The sequence below is a fragment of the Erinaceus europaeus genome, chromosome 18 (genome assembly GCF_950295315.1).
Source record: "Erinaceus europaeus chromosome 18, mEriEur2.1, whole genome shotgun sequence".
Classification (NCBI taxonomy): domain Eukaryota; kingdom Metazoa; phylum Chordata; class Mammalia; order Eulipotyphla; family Erinaceidae; genus Erinaceus; species Erinaceus europaeus.
The window spans coordinates 71,597,507-71,625,051 of record NC_080179.1 but is presented as its reverse complement, the minus strand read 5'-3'; the positions used below and the strand labels follow the sequence as shown (position 1 = coordinate 71,625,051).

The 27,545-nt window shown below is 46.4% G+C and overlaps 1 protein-coding gene across 1 annotated transcript in view; it reads right to left on the bottom strand.

Moving 5' to 3' along the window:
* The window catches only part of FMNL2 (formin like 2), a 296,607-nt gene that overhangs the window by 17,679 nt on the left and 251,383 nt on the right, over positions 1–27,545 (bottom strand). Inside the window, 8 exon segments of the mRNA XM_060178135.1 lie at positions 2,408–2,537; positions 3,347–3,427; positions 3,543–3,611; positions 8,958–9,192; positions 13,111–13,313; positions 14,857–14,981; positions 23,235–23,423; positions 24,273–24,585. Coding sequence (XP_060034118.1) covers positions 2,408–2,537; positions 3,347–3,427; positions 3,543–3,611; positions 8,958–9,192; positions 13,111–13,313; positions 14,857–14,981; positions 23,235–23,423; positions 24,273–24,585 — 1,345 coding nt within the window.

Below are 27,545 nucleotides of genomic sequence, written 5' to 3'. Positions count from 1 at the left end.
CCCAGTCACTAGCCACCGCAGGGGAGCACACACACAGGCTGTGGGAGGCTTCACGGACCGTGCAGCAGGGCAACGTTATGTCAGTGGTGGCTGTGGGGGGGGGGGGGACTCTGCCCCGATAAGCTTATTATCTTGTGAACCACTATTAAATCACTAGAAAAAAGTGAACAAATAAAGAGCGCTGGAATCAGGCAGTCAAACCCCAATGATGAACTGAGTAAAAAATCAAAAAGGCGGGAGTCAGGCGGTGGCGCAGCGGGTTAAGCGCACGTGGCGCAAAGCGCAAGGACCGGTGTAAGGATCCCGGTTCGAGCCCCCGGCTCCCCACCTGCAGGGGAGTCGCTTCACAGACAGTGAAGCAGGTCTGCAGGTGTCTGTCTTTCTCTCCCCCTCTCTGTCTTCCCCTCCTCTCTCCATTTCTCTCTGTCCTATCTAACAACAACGACATCAATAACAACAATAATAACTGCAACAATAAAAAACAAGGGCAACAAAAGAGGAAATTTAAAAAATTTTAAAAAGGCACAGAGAGAATATTAAATAGAAATATAATCTATAGGGGTTGGGCAGTAGCACAGTGGGGTAAGCGCAAGGACCCATGTACGGATCCCGGTCCGAGCCCCTGACTCCCCACCTGCAGGGGAGTCGCTTCACAGGTGGTGAAGCAGGTGTCTGTCTTCCCCTCCTCTATCCATTTCTTTCTGTCCTTTCTAACGACAACAATTACAACAACAACAATAACTACAACAATAAAACAACTAGGGCAATAAAAGGGAATAAATATTTTTAAAAATACTTTAAAAAACAGAAATATAATCTATAAAGTGAGTGCTCACTATCAAGCACTGTAGTAAATTACTTACTTTTTAAAAAATCTTATTTATTTTCCCTTTTGTTGCCCTTTTTTTATTGTTGTAGTTATTATTGTTGTAATTACTTACTTTTTAAGGATTAATGAGAGAGGAAGAGATAGACACACAGAGAGACAGACAGAGAACAATGAATATTAGAGCATCACCCTGGCACCTGCAATGCCAGGGATCAAACTCAGAAGCTCACGACTGAGAGTTCGTCTGATCCACTATGCCGCCTCCCATACTGCGCTCCAGTAAATTCTCGACAGGCACTGATTTATTAGCCCATGTCTCCCCCTGAAAAGGACGAGCGAAAGGAAGCAACATACAAGGAGGAAGTGGCAGAGGACTCGGACGACAGCAGTGAAGTCCAGGTCCTGTGCACAGACCCACCTGCTGGGGTTCTCTTGCAGGTGATGCCAACCCTTGGGGTGCCAAGTTAGCCAAGATCCTAGCGCTTTTAACCCTTCTGCATTTCTGTAGTTCTCCAGCAGGGGGAGGTAGCATTCTGTATGTGGAGCTTCAGGGGACCATTAGAGCCCACTTGACATAGGATCACTCCTATGTATTAAACTTCTTTTACATTTTTTATGGAAACAGAGAGGGAAAGTGAGGGAAGGAGGGAGGGAGAGAGGGAGAGAGGAAGAGGAGGAGAGAGAAGGAGAGACCATTGTACAGAAGCTTCTTTCATTGCGGTGGGGGCTGCACACATGGGCTACACACATGGCCTGAGCCTGAGCTACACACATGGCCTGAGCCTGAGCTACACACATGGCCTAGCACTATCCAAGTGGGCTGTTCCTCTGGCCGAGACTTGTATTTTTTTTTTTTTAATTTTTGTTTTTGCCTCCAAGGTTATAGTTGGGGCTCGGTGCCTGCACCATGAATCCACTGCTCCTGGAGGCCATTCCCCGCCCCCTTTTGTTGCCCTTGTTGTAGCCTTGTTGTGGTTATTATTATTGTTGTTGATGTCATTCGTTGTTGGATAGGACAGAGAGAAACGGAGAGAGGAGGGGAAGACAGAGAGGGGGAGAGAAAGACAGACACCTGCAGACCTGCTTCACCGCCTGAGAAGCGACTCCCCTGCAGGTGGGGAGCCGGGGACTCGAACCGGGATCCTTAGGTCAGACCTTGCACTTGGCGCCACATGCGCTTAACCCGCTGTGCTACCACCTGACCCCCTTTAAACTTTTTTAAAATATTTATTCATTTATTCCCTTGTGCTGCCATGTCTTTTTTTTTTTATTGTTGTGGTTATTATTGTTGTTGTTGATGATGATGTCATCATTGTTAGATAGGACAGAGAGAGATGTAGAGAGGAGGGGAAGACAGAGAGGGGGGAGAGAAAGACAGACACCTGCAGACCTGCTCCATCGCCTGTGAAGTGACGCCCCTGCAGGTGGGGAGCCGGGGGCTCCAACTCGGATCCTTCCGCCTTGTATTTTTAAAGGGGTTCTGAAGAATGTTGCAGCAAGGAGCTGCTAGCTCCGTGTGGAGACAGACATCCCCCAGCCAGGAGTGACACACACACAAGCAGCTGAAAGGAAGAGCACCTGACGCAGCTTTCTCCACATAATGAAGCTCGTTGTAGAACAGGGACACTTGGTGGTACTTCTCTTTGATGACATTGGAGATGTAATGCAACAGCGTCTGCTTCCGGTCTGTTGACTTTGTATCTAAGAGCTGCAAATCAAAGGACATCTCGTCAGCATGAAGGGTGCTGGGAGTCTTATTTAACTCCCCCCTGGGCAAACCACAGTCTAGGTGCCCAGAGAGAAAGCAGAAAACTCTCCACATCGCTGAGGGAGAGTCAAGATGTTTACAGTCAGTCCTGGGTGAGCCAGTCGTCTGATTTTCAGAAGCAGAAATCTTCTTGGCCTGGGGATGCACTGGACCTTAGACACAACTACAAGGACTGAGACGCTGTTCACAAGCTTCACACACACAATGCGGGAATGTGTGTGCTCTACTTGGTGTGTCAATGCCTGACCCCAGGATTTCTTTTTTCGTATGTAATTTTGTTTGTTTATTTGTTTTTTTATTTACTCTGCTTTCTGTTGCCCTCTTTTCTATTGTTGTTGTAGTTATTATTGTTGTTATTGATGTTGTCGTTGTTGGAGAGGACAGAGAAAAATGGAGAGAGGAGGGGAAGACAGAGGGGGAGAGAAAGACAGACACCTGCAGACCTGCTTCACCGCCTGTGAAGTGACTCCCCTGCAGGTGGGGAGCCGGGGGCTCGAACCAGGATGGGTTTTATGCGGGTCCTTGCGCTTCATGCCATGTGCGCTTAAGCCAGTGCACCCGGCCCACCAGATAGGAGTATTTTTAAGGCTGTAAATGCTTGTCGCCAGGTGACAGTCCAGAGAACTCACACCCATCAATCAGTCTTCCCTCAAGTAGAGCCTACTCAAGGAAATACCCTGTCCCTCCCTTCCAGAGCCTAGCCAGGGGTCTGTCTTCGCACCCTTCTAGGATTCGTGCAGGCCACTCACCAGGTCTAAACTCTGAAGTTTAAATCCATACACCGCTCCCCGTTTGCTGCTGTTCATATAGTTCCCGAGGGCCAGGATGATCTACAGTGAAGGAGGGAAAGAGAAGCCTGCGGTGAGCCGCAGCCAGGTGGACGCGGGGCCCAGCAGCCAGCCAGGCAGCCCCTCCACGCGTGCACAGGAAGGAAACGTCACTTGCCTCCAGGATTTTCTTCAGCTTCTGGGATGACTTTATGGAGACAGAGGCTGCTATAACTGAGTGCAGTTGCTACATTTCAGGGGGAGGGGAGGGGAGGGGAGGAAACAAAGACATGTTAAAAGGCAAAACTAACAACTGACCCCTGTAGAAGACTACAGGTCTGTACCGAGAGCTTTGAGCTTTAGGGCCGATTCAGAACGGGTTCCAGTGCGGCCGCGAGATCTGAGGGGGTTAAAGCATACAGGTACACAAGAGCCATTCTCTCTAAAGTGTGTGATGTTGTAACCCCAGAGGCAGCACGGCGGATGAAGTGTGGTCTCTCCAGCCCAGGCATGACATGTGCCAGAGTGATGCTCTGGTTCCTAGCCTCTCTCTTTCTCAGAAATAAATAGATATCAACTGCCTCCTATCCCAGAACAGCAAGAAGAAAATTAATCGTTGCTTGTTCATGTCCTTCTCTGTGTACTTGCCTACTTGTGAGCAACCTGTGTAACCAATTTGAACTGTTCGTTGCTTTTTTAAAAAACTTTTTAAAAATATTTATTCTGTTGTGTTGCCCTTGTTGTTTTATTGTTGTAGTTATTGTTGTTGTTGTTTGTTGTGTTGTTGATGCCATTGTTGTTGGAGAGGACAGTGAGAAATGGAGAGAGGAGGGGAAGACAGAGAGGGGGAGAGAAAGACAGACACCTGCAGACCTGCTTCACCGCCTGGGAAGCGACTCCCCTGCAGGTGGGGAGCCAGAGGCTCGAACCGGGATCCTTATGGCAGTCCTTGCGCTTTGCACCACCTGCGCTACTGCCTGACTCCCTGTTCATTGCTTTTAAAGCAGATTTCCTTTTTCTGCATCTATCAGTCTTAATTAAAAAGAGATTTTACCTTAACCAGGGACCCAGAAATTCTACTTCACATCTAATCCATGAACTGACAGGCATCACTAAGTTAAAAAAAAAAATCATTAATATTTTAAAAATAAATAAGTAAATAAATCAATAAACAGCATTTGGTGTGAGAAACCATGTCAGAGGCCAGGAGGCAGCTCACTGGTGGAGCACGCACTTTGCCGGCCAAGCGTAAAGAACCAGGGTTAAGCCCAAGAGGCACAGCACCAAGGTACACTCGATGGATGCTAGAGTCGTGCTGTAGTGTCTCTCCTTTTCCCCTCTCCCTCTCTGTTTCTCTCTCCCTTCATCTCTCTCTCCCTCTGTCTCTGAGATTAAGAGAAAAAAAATAAAAGTCGATTGGCAGCCGTGGGCTTTCAGCCCTTTGGGCATTAAAAAGAGAGAAAAGCAGCAACACGTCAACTTGCTTATCATAAAATCTAGAGACCTTGAGGTTCAGAGCTCCGAGTCAATAGCTTCATGTAGAAAAACCAGCTCCCTGCTGTCCCCTCTAGTCATGTGTTTGTCTGCAATCAGTGGGGTGACTGAGAATGAACACACAGCACTGTAGAAATACAATCAGCTGCTAGATGCTCTCACGGTCTAAATGGACCCGCCACCACACCCAGTTCTTCTTCTTCTAGCGTTTGCCCTTCTTCCGTAGCCAGTCAACAGCGTCAGGTTGAGCCTGATGTCAAGTTTCGAGACCTCCTTTGAATCTGGAGAGGTGGCAGTCATTGACTGTGTGGGTCATAGTCTGTCTGGAGCCGCAGGGGCAGTTCAGGTCGTCTCTGGCTCCCCAGCGATGGAACATAGCGGCGCACTGGCCATGGCCTGTTGGATAGCGATTGAGGAGGGCCCGATCATAACGTGCTAGGTCAAAGCCGGGTTGACACTTGCAGGGGTCTGTGATGAGGTGTTTGTTCTTTACCTCAGCTGACTGCCAGCTCTGTTTCCAAGAGTCTGGAACAGAGAAGATCAGTGTAGGCGTAGGGGACCAGATTGGGTGACGAGACGTCAAGCGCTGAACAGGGTGGGAGAAGATATCCGCGTAGACTGGCAGGTCCGGTCGAGCGTAGATGTGGGAAATGAGCTTAGATGATGCCGCATCCCGACGAATATCTGGCGGGGCGATGTTGCTAAGAACTGGCAGCCATGGAACCGGGGTGGAACGGATGGTTCCAGAAATGATCCTCATGGAGGAATATAATTTGGAATCGACCAAGTGGACATGGGGGCTACGGAACCATCCTGGGGCACAGTATTCTGCAGTGGAATAGCATAATGCCAGAGATGATGATCGGAGTGTGGAAGCGCTCGCGCCCCATGAGGAGCTGGCCAGTCTTGCAATGATGTGATTCCTCGCGCCCACCTTTGCTGCAGTTTTTATGAGATGTTCGTGAAATGACAGAGTGCGATCGAGAGTAACGCCAAGATAGACTGGCTGGGCTTCATGCCGGATTCTCGTATCGTCAAGCTGCACATTAAGCTCACGCGAGGCCGAGGCATGGTGTAGATGGAAAACAGATGATACCGTTTTTGCAGTGCTAGGGATTAGTCGCCATTTTTTACAGTAATCAGATATCAGAGACATGTCTTTCATGAGTGTTTCCTCGAGGATGTCGAACTTGGATGCCTGAGTTGCACAACATATGTCGTCGGCGTAGATGAACTTCCTTGAAGAAGTTTCTGGGAGGTCATTGATGTAAATATTAAACAGTGTAGGAGCCAGAACAGAGCCCTGGGGGAGGCCACTTGAGACAAGTCTCCATCTGCTAGACTTGTCACCCAGATGCACCCGGAATCTTCTGTTTTGGAGAAGAAACGATATAGTGTTGGCCACCCATGGAGGCAGGCATCTTGAGATCTTGACCAGGAGACCACGGTGCCAGACCGTGTCATAGGCTGCTATGAGATCCACAAAGACAGCACCCGTCTTTAAATTCTTCTGGAATCCATTTTCAATGTAAGTTGAGAGGGCCAGGGCTTGTTCGCAGGTAGATCTTCCTGGGCGGAAAGCAGCTTGGGCGGGTGATAGGAATTTCTCTGTAAGAGGAGAAATACGTGACAGAAGCAGCCTCTCAAGGAGTTTGTAACACACGGAGAGGAGAGAAATTGGTCTATAGCTGGCGGCCAGTGTTGGGTCTTTCTTTGGTTTCAAAACCGCTATAATCTTCGCACGACGCCAAACTTTGGGCATAGACTCAGATTCCAAGATGTGGGACAGGAATGAAGCGAGCCACTTCTTTGCCACGGGGCCCAGGTTAAGAATGAGTTCTGGGGTGATGTTATTATCATAGCCAGCAGCTGTTCCCGGTTTAACCCTCTTCAAAGCGTCTTCCAGTTCAGACAGTGTAAAGGGAGAGAGTTTTGGAGATGGACAAGATAACCGGAAGTGGGATGACCACTCGTGGGAAATTTCTCTTTTCCAGACTGGGTCGATCTTAGCACGTCCAACTTGAGTTAGGTGACTGGCCACTGAGTTTGGAGATACGGGAGGATGGGAGACGGGAGGGGGTTGGCTACCGGCACCCAGTCTGTGAAGAAGCTTCCAGGCCTTCCTACTTGAGTGGGTGAAGTTCAGACTTTCCGTGAGTTGTTGCCAGCGGGCTTGGTGTGCTGCATCCAGGGAGGCAATGAGATGGTCGGCCACATCTGGGCCGCCCGACTCATCATGCTGCTTTAGTAGTTGCTCGCATGCAGCATCAAGACCAGGCGTAGAGTTAGCACGTCTCCCACGAGGAATGGCGTGGGAAGCTGCTTTGTAGTGAACAAGAACAACAACAAAACTGGGGAAGAGGCAGTTAATAATCTCCACAAGTCTCTACCAGAGGAAGAGAGGACTGGAGGACATTATTTCTGCACCCTAGCATCTGCAAACAGCTAAGGCACAGGGCTCCAAATTCAGTGCTTCCAATGAAAGTCATAAGACAACTCACTGAAGACGCAGGCTCATTACTAAACAATGAAAATCATGGTGGAAGGAAGGGTGGTGGGCGGTGCTGCCCTAGTTAAGCTCCTGGGCCCACCTGCAGGGGGGAAGCTTCAGAAATAGTGAAGTAGTGCTGCTCACCTCTATCTACCTACCCATCTTATCTATCTATCTATCTATCTATCTATTTCCCCCTATCCTCTCAATTTCTCTGTCATATCAAAAAAAAAAAAAAAAAAAAAGGCTGCGAAGACCAGTGGTTTCACTGTGCAGGGACCATGCCCCTGGCATAACCCTGTGGCAATGATTAGGGAAAAGAACTTTCTTTCTTTCTTTCTTTCTTTTGCTGCCCTTGTTGTTTTTCATTGTTGTTGCAGTCATTGTTGTTACTGATGTTGTTGTTGTTGGATAGGACAGAGAGAAATGGAGACAGGAGGGGAAGATGGAGAAGGGGAGAGAAAGACAGACACCTGCAGACCTGCTTCACTGCCTGTGAAGCGACGCCCCTGCAGGTGGGGAGCCGGGGCCTTGAACCTGGATCTTTACTCTGGTCCTTGTGCTTTGTGCCACCTGCACTTAACCCGCTGTGTTACCGCCCGACTCCTGGGAAAAGAACTTTTAAAAGGAGGAGTGGGGTCAAGATGGCTGCATAAACATAACACCTAGGCTGACTCTCCTCAAGAAATCTCTTCAATGGGCAGGTGCTGGTGCACCAGGCTGAGGCACATGTTACAATGTGCAGGGATCTGGGTTCAAGCCCCCAGCTCCTACCTGCAAGGAGAAAGCTTCACAAGTGGCGAAGCCGTGCTTCAGGTGTTCTTGTCTATCTAGTCTATCTTCCCCTACCTCTCAATCTGTTTCTAGTCAATAAATAAATATATACTTAAAGGCTTTTATTTACTTATTATCGAATATAGAGACAGAGAGGAATTAAGAGCAGAGGGGGAGATACAGAGGGAGAGAGACACGCGCAGCCCTGCTCCACTGAAGTTTCCCCCTACAGCTGGGGACCTGGGACTTGAACCTGCAACCTTGTGGACTGCAGTGTGTGTGCTTAACCAGGCCCCTTAAATATTTTTTTATAAATTAAAAAAAAAAAAATCTCTTCAGCTCCCAGCATCTCTAAATGGAAGTGGAATTACCAGGCCAGTATGAGAGAAACTACAGAGATGGGGACAAAGAGGAACCACAGTGGAAGAGTATAACCCATCTATAAACTGGCAAGAGTGCTGGACAGGACAAACGTGGTAAGCACCGAGTTGTGGATGTTCCTATGATTCCAACCTGACTTCTCTGGGCAGAAGACCTCACCCATGTGTCCTAGAACCTCACCTCTCCAGAGCCCTGCCCCACCAGGGAAAGACAGAAACAGGCTGGGGGTTTGGAGTGTCTTGCCAGTGTCCTTGTCCAGCAGAGAAACAATTCCAGAAACCAGACACCCACCTTCTGTAACCCCAAAAGAATTTTAGTTCATACTCCCAGAGGGGGAGAACTATTAGGGAACGATGTCCACAGGGCTCTGAACCCCAATTCCATCAGCACCCAGGGAGAGAAGAGAAACCAAAGAAAAACCATTCCCTGGCCTGCCATGGTGGACCCACTCACGGGAGTCAGCATCTGAACGCTCTCAGCGAAGTTCCCCACAAAGGCCATGATGGTCATCTTCTGCATGAGCCGCTCGATCTTGCTGAACTGCATCATGAAGCGGTCTTCGTCGGACAAGTTCTCCAGGGGCTTCCTCTCCCGCTCATAGAGTCGAAGCACTTTCACCTCATTCTCGGTGGGCAGGAACCTCATCAGACACTCCACAAAGTCCACGGGCAGTGTTTTCAAGTCAAATCTGAAGAGACATGGACAAGTCAGTGTTAGAAAACCCCTAGTCAAGACAGCAGTGAGATACCACTTTACACCTGTGAGAATATCATGCATCAGATAGGACAGAAGTGGGAGTCGCACAGCGGGTTAAGCGCAGGTGGCGCCAAGCGCAGGGACCGGCGGAAGGATCCCGGTTCGAGCCCCCAGCTCCCCACCTGCAGGGGAGTCGCTTCCCAGGCGGTGAAGCAGGTCTGCAGGTGTCTGTCTTTCTCTCCCCCTCTCTGTCTTCCCCTCCTCTCTCCATTTCTCTCTGTCCTATCCAGCAACAATAACAACGATTAAAAAAAAAACAAGGGCAACAAAGAGGGAAAAGCAGTATTCCTAGTGCAGGCACCGAGCCCCAGTGATAACCCTGGAGGCAAAAAAGCCCCAAAACATCCAAAGGCCTGTCCCTTAAATATCTGCACACATTCCTTGAAGGAACACCAGAGGTTTGGGTGGCTACATGTTCAATCTGAACAACAACAACAAAGATATGTGCCACAACTATTTTAGTTCATGAAAATAATAAAATTGCACTTAACTATCACAACAATATGTAAGGACTAAAAACCACCCAAAGTCAATAGATTGTAGGAGACACCAGACTAAGGATAACTGTGGATGAAGTTATACAGAATTATTTTTTTCAGAAACATTATTCCCCCCAAAATCTTTGATCAAGATCTGGGAAATCCCAATTTGCAATGTTAAAGTAGTAAATAAAACGGATGCTTTCTCTGAAGCTCAAAGATAAAAAAGTTTTTTAAAAAACCCCTAATTTTCTTTTAAAATCTCTTGCCCTCAACTTGGATCAACAATGGTAGAGAATGTTCCATCCTCTGAAGGGAGGATGGACAACATACTCTATGCTACACCTGAGGAAGATGGGTTCTGATATTGGGGCAGCTTGGAATGTTCCTAACTCATGACCACAGAACGTGAGCTCAGATCTATAGGGATGCAGAGGTCATATAGGCTCCTAAGCTGAATATGGGCCCCAGATCACATCAAATCGATGGGGTTTACAGTCAACAGTATTTATACACCTTTCCCACATTTGGAAGCTACTCTCTTCCCTGATTCAGCTTTCTGGTCCTTTTTCTAGCCATGGCATCATCTCCCCAGACAATAACTTGGATCCACCTGCCTATCAGATTTCAGGATCAGGAGGGAAAAAAAAAAAAAGCCTAACTAGTATAGCCACAGGCCCTTTGGAAAATATGCCTAGTAGTTATCTACAAAACGGAGACCCCTCTCCCCCAAATCTTCATCTGTGCTACTCCAGCCTTTATTTTCATGATTAGTCAACCACTTGTTTGGCTTTGTATGTTAACTCTCTTTTCAGCCACCAGGTTCCAGATGCTACCATGATGCCAACTAGACTTCCCTGGGCAGACAACCCCACCAATGTGTCCTGATTCCCCACCCCACTATGGAAAGAGAGAGGCAGGCTGGGAGTATGGATTGACCTGCCAACACCCATGTTCAGCGGGAAAGTCTAGTTGGCATCATGCATCCCACAATGACTTTGGGTCCATACTCCCAGAGGGTTAAAGAATAGGAAAGCTATCAGGGGAGGGGATGAGATACGGAGTTCTAGTGGTGGGAATTGTGTGGAGTTGTACCCCTCTTATCCTATGGTTTTGTCAGTGTTTCCTTTTCATAAATGAATTAAAATTTAAAAAATCAAGGAATGAAAAATAAAAATCTCTTGCCAGTGTTAAGAGCAACAGGAATCACATTTCTATTAGCAGGAATTAGAATCCACATCTGTGCCATGTTTGCATCTGGCAGAGTGGTGTCATTCCACAGATGCCATCAAATTTGCATTCAACAAACAGGAGAAAGTTCAGATATGCCAGAGAAAATAGACATTTTCTTCCTTTCCTTAGCATTTGCAATCCTCCACTCAATTACCTCTCTTTCTCCCTCTGCCTCTCCCTCTCTTTTAACCAGAGTACTGCTCAGCTCTGGTTTATAGCGGTGGTGGTAATGGAGACTGAACTGGGTCCTTTGGTACTTAAGGCATGAAAAGTCTTTTTGCATGACCACTACGCTACTTCCCAGTCCCTAACCTTCCTTCTGTGCGACCGACCGCTGTTGTAGGCCTGGATGTGAAAGCAGACCAAGATAGTAACAGATGTCACAATCTAGTAGTTACTTGTCAGGCTGAGCTTCACTGACGGGTGACAGACGACCAGGGACTCATGGTTGAGCTGTAGGCAGTATCTCTTTATTCATGCAGGACGCAGCACAATCTATACCAAACTAAGCTAAACTAAAGTACTCACAATGCTGTCTTTATATATACTTGCCAGGTAGGGTGGAAACAGGATGTGACATAGAGAGGGTGGAGAGAAAAGTGACTGGTGAAAATCAGAGTGTGACAAGGAGAGAGGGCGGAGCAAAAACACATCATGAACCAGTGGGGATTGAACCAATGCCCTGCAGTGGTTATGTAAATAGAATACAGTGGTTATGTAAATAGAATGAAGTGGTTATGTAAGCAGGGGGGATTAAACCAAATGAAACAGAAGAGGTTTTAGAAGTATACCAGCAGTTACTCTTCTAAACTGATAAATTACTCATTCTAGTACAAGACACCTTGAAGGTAATTTGTTTCATCTCATTAACGTTTTATTTTTTTTAATTATTTTTTTATTATCTTTATTTATTGGATAGAGACAGCCAGAAATCAAGAGGGAAGGGGGTGATAGAGAGGGAGAGAGACAGAGAGACACCTGCAGCCCTGCTTCACCACTCATAAAGCTTTCCCCTGCAGGTGGGGACAGGGGACTCGAACCCGGGGCCTTGCACACTTGCGATACATGTGCTCAGCCAGGTGCGCCACCACCCGGCCCCTTTAACGTTTTATTAAACTCTGAAGTCGCACATATGTAACAGAATCTCTGCTGTGTAAAAGTCAAGAATTGTTCCATGTAAAGTATCATTCATGGCATCTCTTTTCTTTTTTTCTGTCAGTGCAGTTTCACTGCTCCAGGCCAACTGGTCCAGGAGATGGCGCAGTGGATGAGTAGCTGGACTTTTAAGCATGAGGTCTCAAGTTCAGATCCTGGCAACACATGTACCGAAGTGACACTCTAGTTCTCTTTCAATCTCTAGACTCCTACTTGTCTCATTAATAAATAAAATCTTTTAAAAAGGAGGAAGATGGGGAGTTGGGCGGTAGCGCAGCGGGTTAAGCTCACGGGGCGTGAAGCGCAAGGACCAGCGTAAGGAGCTCGGTTCGAGCCCCAGCTCCCCACCTGTAGGGGAGTCGCTTCACAAGCAGTGAGGTCTGCAGGTGTCTATCTTTCTCTCCCCCTGTTTTCCCCTCCTCTCTCCATTTCTCTCTGTCCTATCCAACAATGATGACAACAATAATAACTACAACAACAATAAAAACAAGGGCAACAAAAGGGAAAATAAATAAAAATTTTTTTAATAAAGGGCAGAACAAATTGTTTTTTTTAAAAAAGGAGGCAGATGAAAGAAAAGAAAGAGAGACAGAGAGGAAGACACTACAGCATGAAAGCTTCTCCCAGTGTGATTGGCACTGGCTCAAACTTAGGTTACACCCATGACAAACCTAGTGCACTAGCCAAATGATTTATCCATCCCCTTTTCAGAACATCTTAGTTTCCTTTTTTTTATCCTAATGTTATTAAGTTCTAATTTTTTTTTTTTATTTATTGGATAGAGACAGCTAGAAATCAAGAAAGCATGGAGACAGAGAGACATCTGAAGCACTGCTTTACCACTTAGAAAGCTTTTCCCCTGCAGGTGGGGACCGTGGGCTCAAACCCAAGTCCTGGTGTGCTATAACATGTGCATTCAACCAGGTGTGCCACCACCGCCCGGCCCCACTAAGTTCTAATTTTCCATAACACTTTCAACTCACACGTGAATAGCTTTACAGATTTCATCAGCCGACTTTCCAGCTTTCCTTAAAGTGATGGCAAGATTTTTGGCCCTGTTTGCTTCCAGTAAAGTCACTTTGTTTGGCCCCTTTTGTGTTATCTTCTGTTTGCTTGAAGAAAGATCAATGGCAGGACCTTGAGCTTTCGTTTTAAATATTTCTTCAAATTCATCCACATTTAAATCCTGCGGTAGAAAGATGAGAACAGTAAATCAGATTATATTAAAGCTTTTATTTACTTATTTATGTATTCCCCCTAGAGCAAGCACGGCTCTGGTGTATTGTGGTGCTGGGGATTGAACTGGGACCTTGGAGTCTTAGGCATAAAAGGGTTTTTTTTTGCATAATCACAATGCTGCCTCCCAAGCCAATATTCAATAATTAAGTGGGAAGCCATCACTGAAGAAGTTGCTTAAGCATCAAATAATTTTGTCTAGTCAATCCTTGTTTTTTGTTGTAGCTGTTGGCCTTTTGTAAAACTTACTTTTTAATTATCATTTTTAAAGCATTTAATGAGATATTTCTTTTTTTAACATTTATTTTATTTATTCCCTTTTGTTGCCCTTGTGGTTTTATTGTTGTAGTTATTATTGATGTCCTTGTTGTTGAATAGGACAGAGAGAAGTGGAGAGAGGAGGGGAAGACAGAGGGGGAAAGACAGACACCTGTAGACCTGCTTCACCGCCTGTGAAGCAACTCCCCTGCAGGTGGGGAGCCGGGGGCTCGAACCGGGATCCTTACGCCGGTCCTTGAGCTTTGCACCACCTGTGCTTTACCTGCTATGCTACAGCCAAGGCTCCCTATTTATTATTTTTTTATCAGAGCACTACTAAATTCTGGCCTCTGGTAGTACTGGGTTTAAACCAGGAACTTTTGGTGCTTCAGACATGAAGGCCATTCTGCATAATCGCTATGCTATCTCCCTTTAATGCCTGTTTTTTTAACTGTGGCTTGCACTCCTATCTTGTTTCCGAGAAAGCGTGACTTGTGCCACATAATATATAAGATGTAAAGCTGAAAACTGATTCCAACCAGGCAATCCAACAGGCTTTCAAAAACCATCCTGTGTGGATGGACACGGCAGATAAAACTATCCATCTAACCAGTGAGCAAACTGATTACTAAGCTCTTAGTCACTTGTCGTTCAGTTCAATGAAGGGAATGTGAACAGTGGTTTACACAACTGTCTTTCATGCCTCAGATATTAGAGGTCCCAGGTTCAAACCTCAGCACCACCATAAATCAGAAATAAGCCAGGCACTAGTAAAATAAAGAAATTAGGGGCTTTGTGCCCTTTTATAAATTAACAGCTGGAACTATACATATTTGTGGCATATACCGAAGATGCTCAAAGGGACCCCGTTTTAACATGATTATCTTGACAATGTTAACTCCGTCTCGGGAATTAATGGTCAGTCCTAGTTTTAATCTCTGGCAACACTATAAACCAGAAGCTGAACAAAGCTCTGGTCTCTCTCTCTCTCTCTCTCTCTCTCTGGTTACTGCCGTTTCTGTCTCTCATTAAGCTAAAATAATAAGTCTCTCATTAAGCTAAAATAATAAACATTTTTAAAAAAGAAATCACTGGACACTTTTACTCTTTGATATTCTATTACAAATCTTTGCTTTGATTAGTTATACATTCTTTTCATCTTTACATCAAGGTACTTAGCACACTTCCGACAGAGCACCCACTGGAGCGCTCTTCGTAGCCGCTAAGACAGATACCTCCAGAATCCGCTCGTCATCGATCTCATTGAAGACTGTGCCACTGATCTGATTTGGCTTCAGGGCAACCCAGTTAAAAACTGGCATTCTGAACTTCGTCTTGATTGGCTTCTTAATTTTCACAGCTACAGAGGCCAGAGAGAAGAAAAGTAAGTTTCTACCACGACCTGTGACCCTCTAGAGCAAACAGACAACAGTCCTTGCAGATGACATTTTAACACTGGAGGAAGGCTGGCAAGAGGCACCCAAGTGTGTTTTAATGCTAAAAAAAAAAAAAAAAAAAAATCACCCATGGCTTTGGTCAAAGCACTTTGAGGTCATCCTTTGGCTAATGGGTAAAACACTGGAGTGGTGTAAGAGTTAAGGGTTATTATTTTTTTTAACTGCAGATAACTAAATTATTGCACTAAAGTCACAATGCTAGGAAACATTTAGGATGAATACAGTAGAGAGGAGCATTAAGGCTGTTATTAGATTTTAGGGCAAGAACTCTATTTGATCTAAGGAGACATTGTGAGCCTGAGATGAATTTTAGCATCCTGCATTTTTGCTTCCAGAACACAGTCTAAAGCAAATCTTAAAAGAGGATCAAACTGGGGCCAAGAAGGTGGCTCAGTGGGTAGAGCACAAGCCTGGTGTGACACCCAGCACCACATGACAGCACCTTGGACAGAGACAGTGGAAATTCATGGATGGCGGAGTGGTGATTGGAGTTTCTTCCTAACCTCCTTGCTCCCTCTCTTATAAAAATATATATCAGGGGAATCAGGCGGTAGTGCAGCAGGTCAAGCACAGGTAGCACAAAGCGCAAGGACCAGAGTAAGGATCCCGGTTCGAGCCCCCGGCTCCCTACTTGCAAAGGAGTCGCTTCACAGGTGGTGAAGCAGGTCTGCAGGTGTCTGTCTTTCTCTCCCCCTCTGTCTTCCCCTCCTCTCTCCATTTCTTTCTGTTCTATCCAACAATGACGACATCAATAACAACAATAACTACAACAATAAGACAATAAGGGCAACAAAAGGGAGTAAATATACATACATATATATATCAGAAAAGATGGACTGGGAAGGTGGCTCAGTGGTATATGCATAAGGCCCTGGGTTCCTTGCCTGGCATTACAGTCAACAACAAAAGATGACCAGAGACTATGCAATGGCCGCCTCACTCATATGGAACGTTGAGTGGGGGCGCTGGGCAGTGGCACACCCAGTTAAGTGCACATAGTTCTAATGCAAGGATCCTTGCAAGGATCTGGGTTTGAGCCCTGGCTTCCCACCTGCAGGGAAGACGCTTCACAAGTGGCGAAGCAGTATTGCAGGTGTCTACCTTTTTCTCTATATATCTTCTCCCCATTCCCTTTCAAGTTCTCTGTCCTATCCAGTAAAAATGGAAAAAATGGCTACCAGGAGCAGTAGATCTGCAGTTCTGGCACCGAGCCCCAGTGGTGACCCTGGAGGCAAAAACAAAGTAAGGTAGTAAAGAGGGCTGGACTAAAGCAATACTCCCCCACTGCGTGGTTTTGATGACAGAGACCACACTGACTGCTCTCTCAGGTGAAGGGCCCAGAGTAGAAAACATTTACACACGAGAAAAGAGGTTCCTAGAAATATCAGGAAACTGGGGAGTCGGGCAGTAGCATAGCGGGTTAAGCGCATGTGGCGCAAAGCACAGGAACCCACATAAGGATCCTGGTTCGAGCCCCTGGCTCCCCACCTGCAGGGGAGTCGCTTCACAGGCGGTGAAGCAGGTCTGCAGGTGTCTCTCTTTCTCTCCCCCTCTGTCTTCCCCTCCTCTCTCCATTTCTCTGTCTTATCCAACAATGACGACATAAATAACAACAATAACTACAATAATAAAACAAGAAGGGCAACAAAAGAGAATAAATAAATAAATAAACATGAAAAAAAAAAGAAATATCAGGAAATTGAATTGCTTTTTGGGGAAATGAACTTGAGAAGGGTGGGGGGAAGGAGTTTATTTAACAATCCGTTAATTACACATCATCAAAAAGCCTTCCTAAAACCAGTTAGTTCCATAAGCTAAATTCGCATTCTCATTCCTCAGTTCATCCTGGGATGCCCATCACTCTGTTTAGGAGTTCCTCCACTGGCATCACTAAAAAGGAATGAGAACGGCGTCAATGCAGAAATAAAGCAACACACAGTCGGGCTTTTCTCTGGTAGCCTGCCTCATCGGCAGGTAATCGAGAAACTCTCATTCCTCCAGAGTTACAAAGGCCATAGAAACAGCAGGAATGTTTTCTGGCAAACCCACACACGAACATGCAGGAACACAGAAACACAGCTTTTTGCCAGACCAGGCCTTTAACCACCAGCAAGTGTGACCCCCCCCCCCTGTGGTCCTCACCACCTGAAAACTCACGTCTCCCACAGGACAAAGACACAGCATGTCAGCCATGCGGAGGGAGCAGACAGGGCCCCGGGGGCAGACTGTGCTGGAGTCCTTTTCTAATCTGAGGAGATGTGTTGCTTCCCACTGTCTTTCGAGCATCACTGCAGGACACAGGACATCGGCTGAAACTCACTCCATTTGCAGTAACTCTGCATTTAACTCTTTAGCAAAATGAGGAACATGCCTGAGATTAGAACACAGGCAAGAAAGTTCTCTTGGGCAAAGACTGCTTAGCTCTTACGGGGGATTGGGGTTGGGGTGAGGAGGGGCTGACAGGAAGCCCTCTCCTCTGGTTGTGGCTCAAGGCTGGGGTAGGGAGCGGCTGGGGGCTAAGTGTCCCCCAGGAACCGCAGAGAGCTAGAGAGGGAATACCAGTGCCTTATCCTTATTCTGTGGAAAAGCTCCCCACCTCCCCTCAGAATAGATCAAAACTCCCTCTAGGGTTGAGGTCTTAGCTCCAGCAATGACAGTTAGACTGAAAGAATAAAAACATTTTTTTCTCAGGGGAACAGAGAGGGTGGGATGTGGTGTCCAGGACACCTGTTTAAGGCCATGAGCCCTTCCAGAAGGTTCAACTACACTGCCTGGGCAAGCCTGGGACAACAGTCAGCCGGCACTGGGATTTTCCGTGACACAAGGGCAAAATGTGATGGAGTGATGTAGGAATGGGTGGGGGGAGGGTGTAAGGCACTGTGCGACCGATCAATGGGAACACAAGGCAGAAACTTAGCGCAACCTACAGAAAAGCTTGATGGGCCCATCTTTGGTTGTAGCGGAAAGAACAAAGAAAATACAAAAAAGAAAAAAAGAAACAATTAGATATGGTTATTAGAGTCCAGTGGGTCAGCAGTACAGGCAGTCTTGGCGTGGAATTTCATGCTTCTTGAACACATTTCACAAGGTCGGGCAAGGCCAAAAATTCCTTTCTGTCCAGGCCTGCCTCAACAACTGACTTAATATTTCATTTGAAAAAGAGTAATAATCTTTGCAGCTGGGGAAATGGTTCAACTGGCAAGACTTGCCTGCCGGAGTCTGATCCCCAGCACAGCACATTTGGAGAAGTGCTCTGGCATGCCTTCTCCCTCTATCTCACTGGTTGGTGCTTTTTTTTTTTTTTTCTCTCCCCATAGCATTGCTCACCTCTGGCTTACAGTGTTGCTAGGGATTGAACCAGGGACCTCTGGTGCCACAGGTATAAAAGTCTCTTTGCATTACCATTATGCTATCTCCCCTGCCCAAAAGAGATCTTTAAAAATAATAATAGGGTGGGGGGTAGATAGCATAATGGTTCTGCAAAGAGACTCTCATGCCTGAGGCACCAAAGTCCCAGGTTCAACCCCCCGCACCACCATAAGCCATAAGTGCTCTGGTAAAATAAAATAAAATAAATAGAAAAGGAAAGTTTTTAAAATAATAATAATAATGATTCTTTTTAGAAGACGGAAAGTGTGGTGGTTCACAACAGCCATGTTGAACCAGGCAAGGTATTCCATAAGATATAAACATTTGTTAATAAAATAAAAAAATGAACCAGGTTATGTTCACATCCTGTGGCTGAAGTTCCAAGATATATTCTACCAAAGATGTTACAAACAGAAAACCCAATCCCAAGATGGGAGTCAGATGAGCCTATCACAGGCTTGAGGAAGGGAGAAGTCTTAGAGTTCCAAAGCATATTTAATACCATTCATAATCTCTCTCTCTCTAAGATGCAAAGAAAACTCAGCTGGCTACACCAAGGGGCAGGGCTCCTCTTTGCCTGCCCTGGGCCCACGCTACCGAGCACACACTTTTTCTTACTGCTTGCTGGAGAGCTGAGACATCCACTGCCTTCATGTTTGGGGATCTAGTAAAGTTCCAAGTCTCTGACATCCCAGAAAACACTGGCAAAGCAACTCTGTCTGTGAACTCTGCTAGAACACCTTGGTTCTGTCTGACTTCTTGATTCCAGTGAAAGAGACAGACAGAGACAGACAGAGAGGCAGAGGGAGTCGGGTGGTAGCGCAGCGGGCTAAGTGCACGTGGCGTGAAGTGCAAGGATCCGCGTAAGGATCCGGGTTCGAGCCCATGGCTCCCCACCTGCAGGGGAGTTGCTTCATAGGTGGTGAAGCAGGTCTGCAGGTGTCTATTAAGGAAGGAAGGAAGGAAGGAAGGAAGGAAGAAAGAAAGAAAGAAGTATAGTAACAAAAACAATAAAATATCTAGGTGTAAACCTAACCAAAGAAGTGAAAGACTTGTATACTGAAAATTATGAGTCACTACTTAAGGAAATTGAAAAAGACACAAAGAAGTGGAAAGATATTCCATGTTCATGGGCTGGTAGAATTAACATCATCAAAATGAATATACTACCCAGAGCCGTATACAAATTTAATGCTATCCCCATCAAGATCCCAAGCACATTTTTTAGGAGAATAGAAAAAATGCTACAAATGTTTATCTGGAACCAGAAAAGACCTAGAATTGCCAAAACAATCTTGAGAAAAAAGAACAGAACCGGAGGCATCACACTCCCAGATTTCAAACTGTATTATAGGGCCATTGTCATCAAAACTGCTTGGTACTGGAACATGAATAGACACACTGACCAGTGGAATAGAACTGAAAGCCCAGAAGTGAGCCCCCACACCTATGGACATCTAATCTTTGACAAAGGAGCCCAGACTATTAAATGGGGAAAGCAGAGTCTCTTCAACAAATGGTGTTGGAAACAATGGGTTGAAACATGCAGAAGAATGAAACTGAATCACTGTATTTCACCAAATACAAAAGTAAATTCCAAATGGATCAAGGACTTGGATCTGAGACCAGAAACTATCAGATACTCAGAGGAAAATACTGGCAGAACTCTTTTCCGCATACATTTTAAAGACATCTTCAATGAAACAAATCCAATTACAAAGAAGACTAAGGCAAGTATAAACCTATGGGACTACATCAAATTTAAAAGCTTCTTCACAGCAAAAGAAACCACTACCCAAACCAAGAGACCCCTCACAGAATGGGAGAAGATCTTTACATGCCATACATCAGACAAGAGTTTAATAACCAACATATATAAAGAGCTTGCCAAACTCAACAAGACAACAAATAACCCCATCCAAAAATGGGGGGAGGATATGGACAGAATATTCACCACAGAAGAGATCCAAAAGGCCAAGAAACACATGAAAAAATGCTCCAAGTCTCTGATTGTCAGAGAAATGCAAATAAAGACAACAATGAGATACCACTTCACTCCTGTGAGAATGTCACACATCAGAAAAGGTAACAGAAGCAAATGCTGGAGAGGGTGTGGGGTCAAAGGAACCCTCCTACACTGCTGGTGGGAATGTCAATTGGTCCAACCTCTGTGGAGGACAGTCTGGAGAACTCTCAGAAGGCTAGAAATGGACCTACCCTATGACCCTGCAATTCCTCTCCTGGGGATATATCCTAAGGAACCCAACACATCCATCTAAAAAAGATCTGTGTACACCTATGTTCTTAGCAGCACAATTTGTAATAGCCAAAACCTGGAAGCAACCCAGGTGTCCAACAACAGATGAGTGGCTGAGCAAGTTGTGGTCTATATACACGATGGAATACTATTCAGCTGTAAAAAAAAATGGTGACTTCACCATTTTCAGCCGATCTTGGATGGACCTTGAAAAATTCATGTTAAGTGAAATAAGTCAGAAACAGAAGGATGAATATGGGATGATCTCACTCTCAGGCAGAAGTTGAAAAACAAGATCAGAAGAAAAAAAAAAAACCAAGTAGAACCTGAACTGGAATTGGTGTATCGCACCAAAGTAAAAGACTCTGGGGTGGGGGTGGGGGTGGGTGCCTAGAATACAGGTCCAAGAAAGATGACAGAGGACCTAGTGGGGATTGTATTGTTAATGGGAAACTGAGGAGTGTTATGCATGTACAAACTATTGTATTTACTGTTGAATATAAAACATTAATTCCCCAATAAATAAAAGAAAACACGGGTAACAAAGAGGAAATAAATAAATATTTTTTAAAATAAAAAAGAAAGAAAGGCAGAGAGACTGAGGGAGGGAGGGCAGACAAGTGAGCATAAGCAAAAACACACTGGCGAAGCATCTCAGAAGTTATGCTACAAGCACTAGCCTGAGCTGCCCAACGAAGGCTGAGGAATAAAGGAGATGAATGGTTTCGGAGAAAACCGTCTCACGCAATTCAAGGCTTCTAAGGGTCATAATCCTGTTCTACTGCACAACAGATTGTCCTGCAGCTGTTCAGTGGACACTGGTGGCACAGAAGTCCCCTGGATTCCTCGCAGTCCCGTCCCGTCCCTCAAGTGTGACCACAGCTCCAAGGACAGAAGAGGACAATGGCTCTACAGAGCTCCGCACAGCAAGACTGAGCTCATCCGTGCGATCAATACATTGTTAGCGATCGAACAGTGGGCAGAGGTGTCATCAGCACACCCTGTAGAACACACACATGGCCGTGTGCAAGGAGCAGGTTCAAACAGCCGGTCCCCACCTGAAGGAGGGAAGCTTCATGAACGGTGAAGCAGTGCTGCAAGTGTCTCTCTCTCCCTCTCTGTCCTCCCTTCTCTCTCAATTTCTCTCTGCCCTAGCAAATGAAAAAAAAAAGGGGGGGGAGTGACTGCTAGGAGCGGTGGATTTGTATGCAGGCACTGAGCCCTGGCAATAACCCTAGTGGCAGTAAAGAAAAAATTTAAGATTCAAAGAGTGGAATGCGTGAAAGCAAAGAGATTACAGAGAAAGCACAAGACCCCATCAGCAGGCAGCCCGGGCCCTGCACACCTAGCCTGCTGGTTCCCCAACACTCCGCCCTCCCCCACCTGTCCACCATGGAAATCCTGATTTCCAGGCTGGGGCTCAGGGGCGTGGTGAAGCTGTCACACAGGAGCTGTGCAGAAAGGAGAGCAGAGCCGAGCACCACAGACACAGCCCCTGGTGAGCTCTTGGCAAAAGTCAGTCAGCTCAAAACACAGGACAGCGAGGGAGCACAGCCTGCTGCCTGACTGGGGTCGTGAAGGGTCTTGACGGTGTGGAGCAGTTCCTTCCAATCTGACACGCATTCCAGTCTGGATCCCTCAGAAGCAATGAGAAGTACCGGAAGAGAGCGGAAGATGGGCGACACACAGAGGCCAAAAGAAGCCAGTGACGACCCCAAACATGACCTTGGACAAGCATGTCGCTTCTTTGACAGGTGAGCTACTTTGCCAGCCTGAAAGCAGGTGTTTTTTATTTGATTCATTTATTGGCTAGAGACACAAGAGGAATCAAGAGGGAAGGGGAAGATAGAGAGGGAGACAGCTGCAGCCCTGCCTCACCATTTGTGAAGCCTTTCCCCTGCAGGTGAGAACTGAGGGCTTAGACTGGGGTCCTTGGGTACTGTGACATGTATGGTCAACCAAACCCCCTCTGAAAGTGCCTTTAAACACAGAGCTGGCGACAGCGAGAAAGCAGGTGTCGGGCAGTGATGCACCGGGTTAAGCGCACATGATACGAAGGGCAAGGACCTGCTCAAGGATCCTGGTTCGAGCCCCCGGCTCTCCACCTGCGGGTGGCGGGTCACCTCACAAACGAAAAAAAGGCCACCAGAAGCAGTGGATTAGTAGCGCTGGCACCAAGCCCCAGCAACTGGAGGCAAAAGAGAGAGAGAGAGAGAGAGAGCCAGAAGCACTCTATGTCAGGACTCTGCTACAGATAGCCAGTAGTGTCTGCTGATCCCGGAACATGCACTGCTCCCCAAGGTGGGAACGGGTCCTTCTGTGCTCAGCTGGGAAGAGTGGAGGACGGGAAAACGGTCTGTGCTCAGGCCCACCCTCAAGAAAGAAAGGAAGGAGGTTCCCCGAGGAAATGGCCTCCTGCGTAGGACCCGCTCCCCTTTTCCAATGCGCAACCTCACCACACACGTCCCTTCCAGCGAGAGAAGGATGTGTGAGGACAAGGACAACAACCCTTTGGAATTACAAGTTTTACCTGCTAGTCCTGAGTTGAAGACCACCGTGGGTGAGGCTGTCCCGGGCAGTGGAGGTGCCGAGGGGGGAGGCGGGGGTACAGGAGGGGCTGCAGGGCCAGGGAGAGGAGGTGGGGGAGGAGGGGGCGGTGGGGGTGGGGGCGGAGGGGGAGGAGGGGGTGGCATCGGTGGTGTCAGTGGGCCATTTTGCACTAGTAAAGAGAAAAGAAACAGATTGCCTTTTGAAAACTGAAAGACGGTTGTTTTCTGTTGTTTGGTTTTTTTCTCTGCACCTAAACCAAGAAGGATGAAGTTTTCTCACCAAAGATTATAAAATTTCCTCATCTACAAAAAGGGTACAGACTTACATCAAAGGCAGAGTTAAAACTTTAATTTCAAACTGTGATAAACTCAGGGAGGCCGGGGGAGACAGCATAGTGGTTATGCAAAAGGACTTTCCTGCCTGAGGCTTAGAGGTTCCAGGCTGAATCTGGAAGCCAGAGCTGAGCAGTGCTCAGGTTTAAGAAAAAAGCCTCAGAGAGACAGCAGCTGGCCCACCAACTAAAGCGTCCATGATACTAGACACAAGGACCCAGGTTCAAACCCTGGGACACTATGTAGAAGGACCCGAAAGGGGACCATTTTCTAAGCAGTGATGTGGCGTTGTAGTGTCTCTCGTCTCTCTCTGCCTCTCACCCTCTATCTAGAGAAAAGAAGGGAAAAAATGGCTACCAGGAATGGTGGAGTGGTGCAGGTACTGAGCCCCAGTGATAACTCTGGTGGCAAAATATAAAGTGAAAAGTTCTTAAAACCAATAAATAAAAGAACATGTCCACCAGGCTGAGGAGACAGCATAGCAGTTTACACAACAGACTTTTAGGTCCAAACCTTTGAGGTACCTGATTCAGTCTTTGGCACCTTCTTAAGCAAAAGCTGAGCAATGCTCTGATTAATATATATATTATGTCCATCAGAGCAAACAAAGGGCAGAAATGGAGAATGGGAGAATGAGAAGAGATAGACCCAATACCTCCTCCTCCTTCCCAGCTAAGGCTCCTTACCTGCTTCCGGTGTGTCTGGTGACAGAGGTAGTGGTGGGGGAGGTGGAGGGAGGGGCCCTGAGGAGGCAGCCCCAGTTACTGGCCCCATGAAGCTGCCAGCTGCCACCTCTGACCCTGTGGACAAAGCTCCAGAAGCCACAACAGGCAGTATGGCAATGTCCCCGTCCCCTTTCTTCTGGATTTTAATGGTCCCTTGCTTCTCCAGTTCATGGATCTTTTTTTCCAAGGTGGACTGTCTTTGAATGGCTTCTTCTTTTTCCTTCACCATCTTCCTTAAGGTGTGAACCTGAGTATTCGCATCTTTGTAGATTTCCTGCCAAAGAGCCCATGATTAATAGTTTGTCTTTGCACATTTGTATCTGTTACCAGCAGACTGCAAACTGAGGATGAAAAAAGTAACTCTCCAAACTAGAAATAGAAATATTTAAAAAAAAAAAAAAAAAAGAGGCAGCTACAGAATACTGCCAGAGTTACCAAGACTCATTAGTTACCCATTACTCATTGAAAATACATGTAGTTAAAAAAAAAAAAAAAGATAAAAGAAAATGCGTGTGGTTTGATGCAGGAGGTGGCACAGTGGACAAGACAGTGGATTCTCAAGCATGAGGTACTGAGTTTGATCCCTACAAGTGCATGTACCAAAGTGATGCTCTGGTTCTCTTTCTTGCTCTCCTCTTGGCCTCCTCAATAATAAATAAAACCTTGAAAAAAAAAAAGAAAAAGAAAATGCATGTGGTATAAATGTGGAAGCGACCTAAACACAGACTGACAGATGACTGGGTAAAGAAGTAAGTTACAGAACATCTAATCAATAGAGTACTACTCAGCAATTAAAAGAGATGATATTGGGAGTCGGGTGGTAGCGCAGCAGGTTAAGCGCACATGGCACAAAGCACAAGGACCGGCGTAAGGATCCCGGTTCGAGCCCCCGGCTCCCCACCTGCAGGGGAGTCGCTTCACAGGCGGTGAAGCAGGTCTGCAGGTGACTGTCTTTCTCTGTCTTCCCCTCCTCTTTCCATTTCTCTCTGTCCTATCCAACAACAACAACATCAATAGCAACAACAATAATAACTACAACAATAAAACAAGGGCAACAAAAGGGAAAAATAAATAAATATAAATTTTTTTTTTTTTTTAAAGAGATGATATTGTGTCCTTCAGAACAAAATGGATGGAACTGGAGGAAATTGTGCTTAGTGAAGTAAGCAGGGAGATAAAAGGCAACTACTGACTGTATGGTCTCACTCCTGTGTGGAATGCAGAGAACTGAAATACACAAACTTGCAGAGAAAAAAAAGAAGTAGTCACCTATCTCTAAGATCTTAGGAGGACGATGGTGGTTATGGGGGGTGGGCAACTTTGGTGGTGGGAGTAGTGTGGAGCTATGCCCCTATTCACTCATAATCTAATGAATCACTACTAAAAAACAATAAAAAGTTAATGCATGTGGTATATTCTGGGAGTGGTCATGGTTCATGAAACCCTTTCCATTCTTGACGTGGCCGCCACCACAATCTCTCCGGCAGGTATAAAGGAACAGGGCAGAAGGTTCTAAACAGGATAATACAATGGACCCCGGAACATTCAGAGGCAATTCTGGTGGTGCGATACGTTCTCCTTTCACTTTATACGACTCAACGGTGACACTCAGATATGTATCAGCCAACAGGAGACAAAGGATCCCTGATCCAGACTTGTAGAGGGATGTGAGGGTGATCTGGCTGCGACATCTGTCACCCCACTGATCGCCAGGGTTGATTCGGCTGATCTGGCTGGCTAGGTGGGGGTCCCCTTCCTCCCTCATCGCTCCATGTGCATCCCTCCCAAAGCTACGCGCTCGGTCGAAGAGGATGGCCTTCCCCAAACAGAGACGGACCAGTCTTCGGTTGAGGGTGTACGAGTAGCCGCACTCCCCTGCTAGAACCTCCAAACAAGCTCTCAAGGGCCAGACTGGTAGAGAAGTCAGACTGGGATTAAAAGTCTGCAAGTGTGGAATAATGTTCTCATCAGTGACCAGGACCTGACTGTCCTGACCAGGACCACGCAGCCGTCTCAGCACCTGCCCCCTGGACCACGCTCAAGGCTGCGACTGCCAAAATATTCTCCCTTCCGAAGACAGCCAGTGCTTCCCTCCACTGAGTACTTAGTTCTGTCTAGGTATTCAGCAAGCAACAAAACAGTTAACTATTCTAATTTCCAGGGCTGTCCTGGCTGCTTTCCTGAAGGGGCTGCAGAGGTTCAGTGAAAGGATTTTATGGAACTTACATGCCGGGCCTGGTACATGTGCTTTCTTACCACAAACCTCCAGCAGGCAGGCAAGCATTCTTCACACCCTGTCTAGTATTAATAATCGGAAAGTCTGCACTTGAATTGAGTCCATATGCTACAATTTTCTCTCCGTGGCAAGCCAGGAAATAAATTTCCTAGAGTTAACTGTGGGACATGTCAGAATATCAAGCAACACACGCAGACACAATAGCCATCCCGTAAAATGCATCGTTTCATGAAGGACAGTGGAGAGGCAAGTCGTATGCCTGAAAGCCCTCTAGGCATGGTGCTGTTTTGAATTTCTGTACAATTCCAAGTACAAGGAGGGCACTTATAAATTCCTGACACAGGGGTCGGGCGGTAGCGCAGCGGGTTAAGTGCACGTGGTGCAAAGTGCAAGGACCGGCCTAAGGATCCCGGTTCGAGCCCCCAGCTCCCCACCAGCAGGGGAGTTGCTTCACAGGCAGTGAAGCAGGTCTGCAGGTGTCTTTCTCTCCCTCTATGTCTTCCCCTCCTCTCTCCATTTCTCTCTGTCCTATCCAAAATGAATGACATCAACAATAATAATAGTAACCACAAGGCTACAACAACAAGGGCAACAAAAGGGGGGAGGAATGGCCTCCAGGAGCAGTAGATTCATGGTGCAGGCACTGAGTCCCAGCAATAACCCTGGAGGCAAATAAATAAATAAATAAATAAACTCCTGACACATAAGGGAAAACAACGCAAAGACCAGATTCAATAGCTGAGCTGAGCTGATAATGAAACACACTGATCTGGGTTTACCTTGTTCTTTTTTCTTCTCTCCTCTGTGTGTGTGTGTGTATATGTGTGTGTGTATGTGTGTGTGTGTGTGTGTGTGTGTGTGCCTGTGGTTGTCGGTGAATGCCATGAGATCTTGCGTGTGTCGTGATTTTTACCATTTCCATAGCGACCATCAAATCTGGTTTCAAGTATTACATAGAAGCAAAGCAAACCCAGACAAGGAAGCCCACATGCTAACAG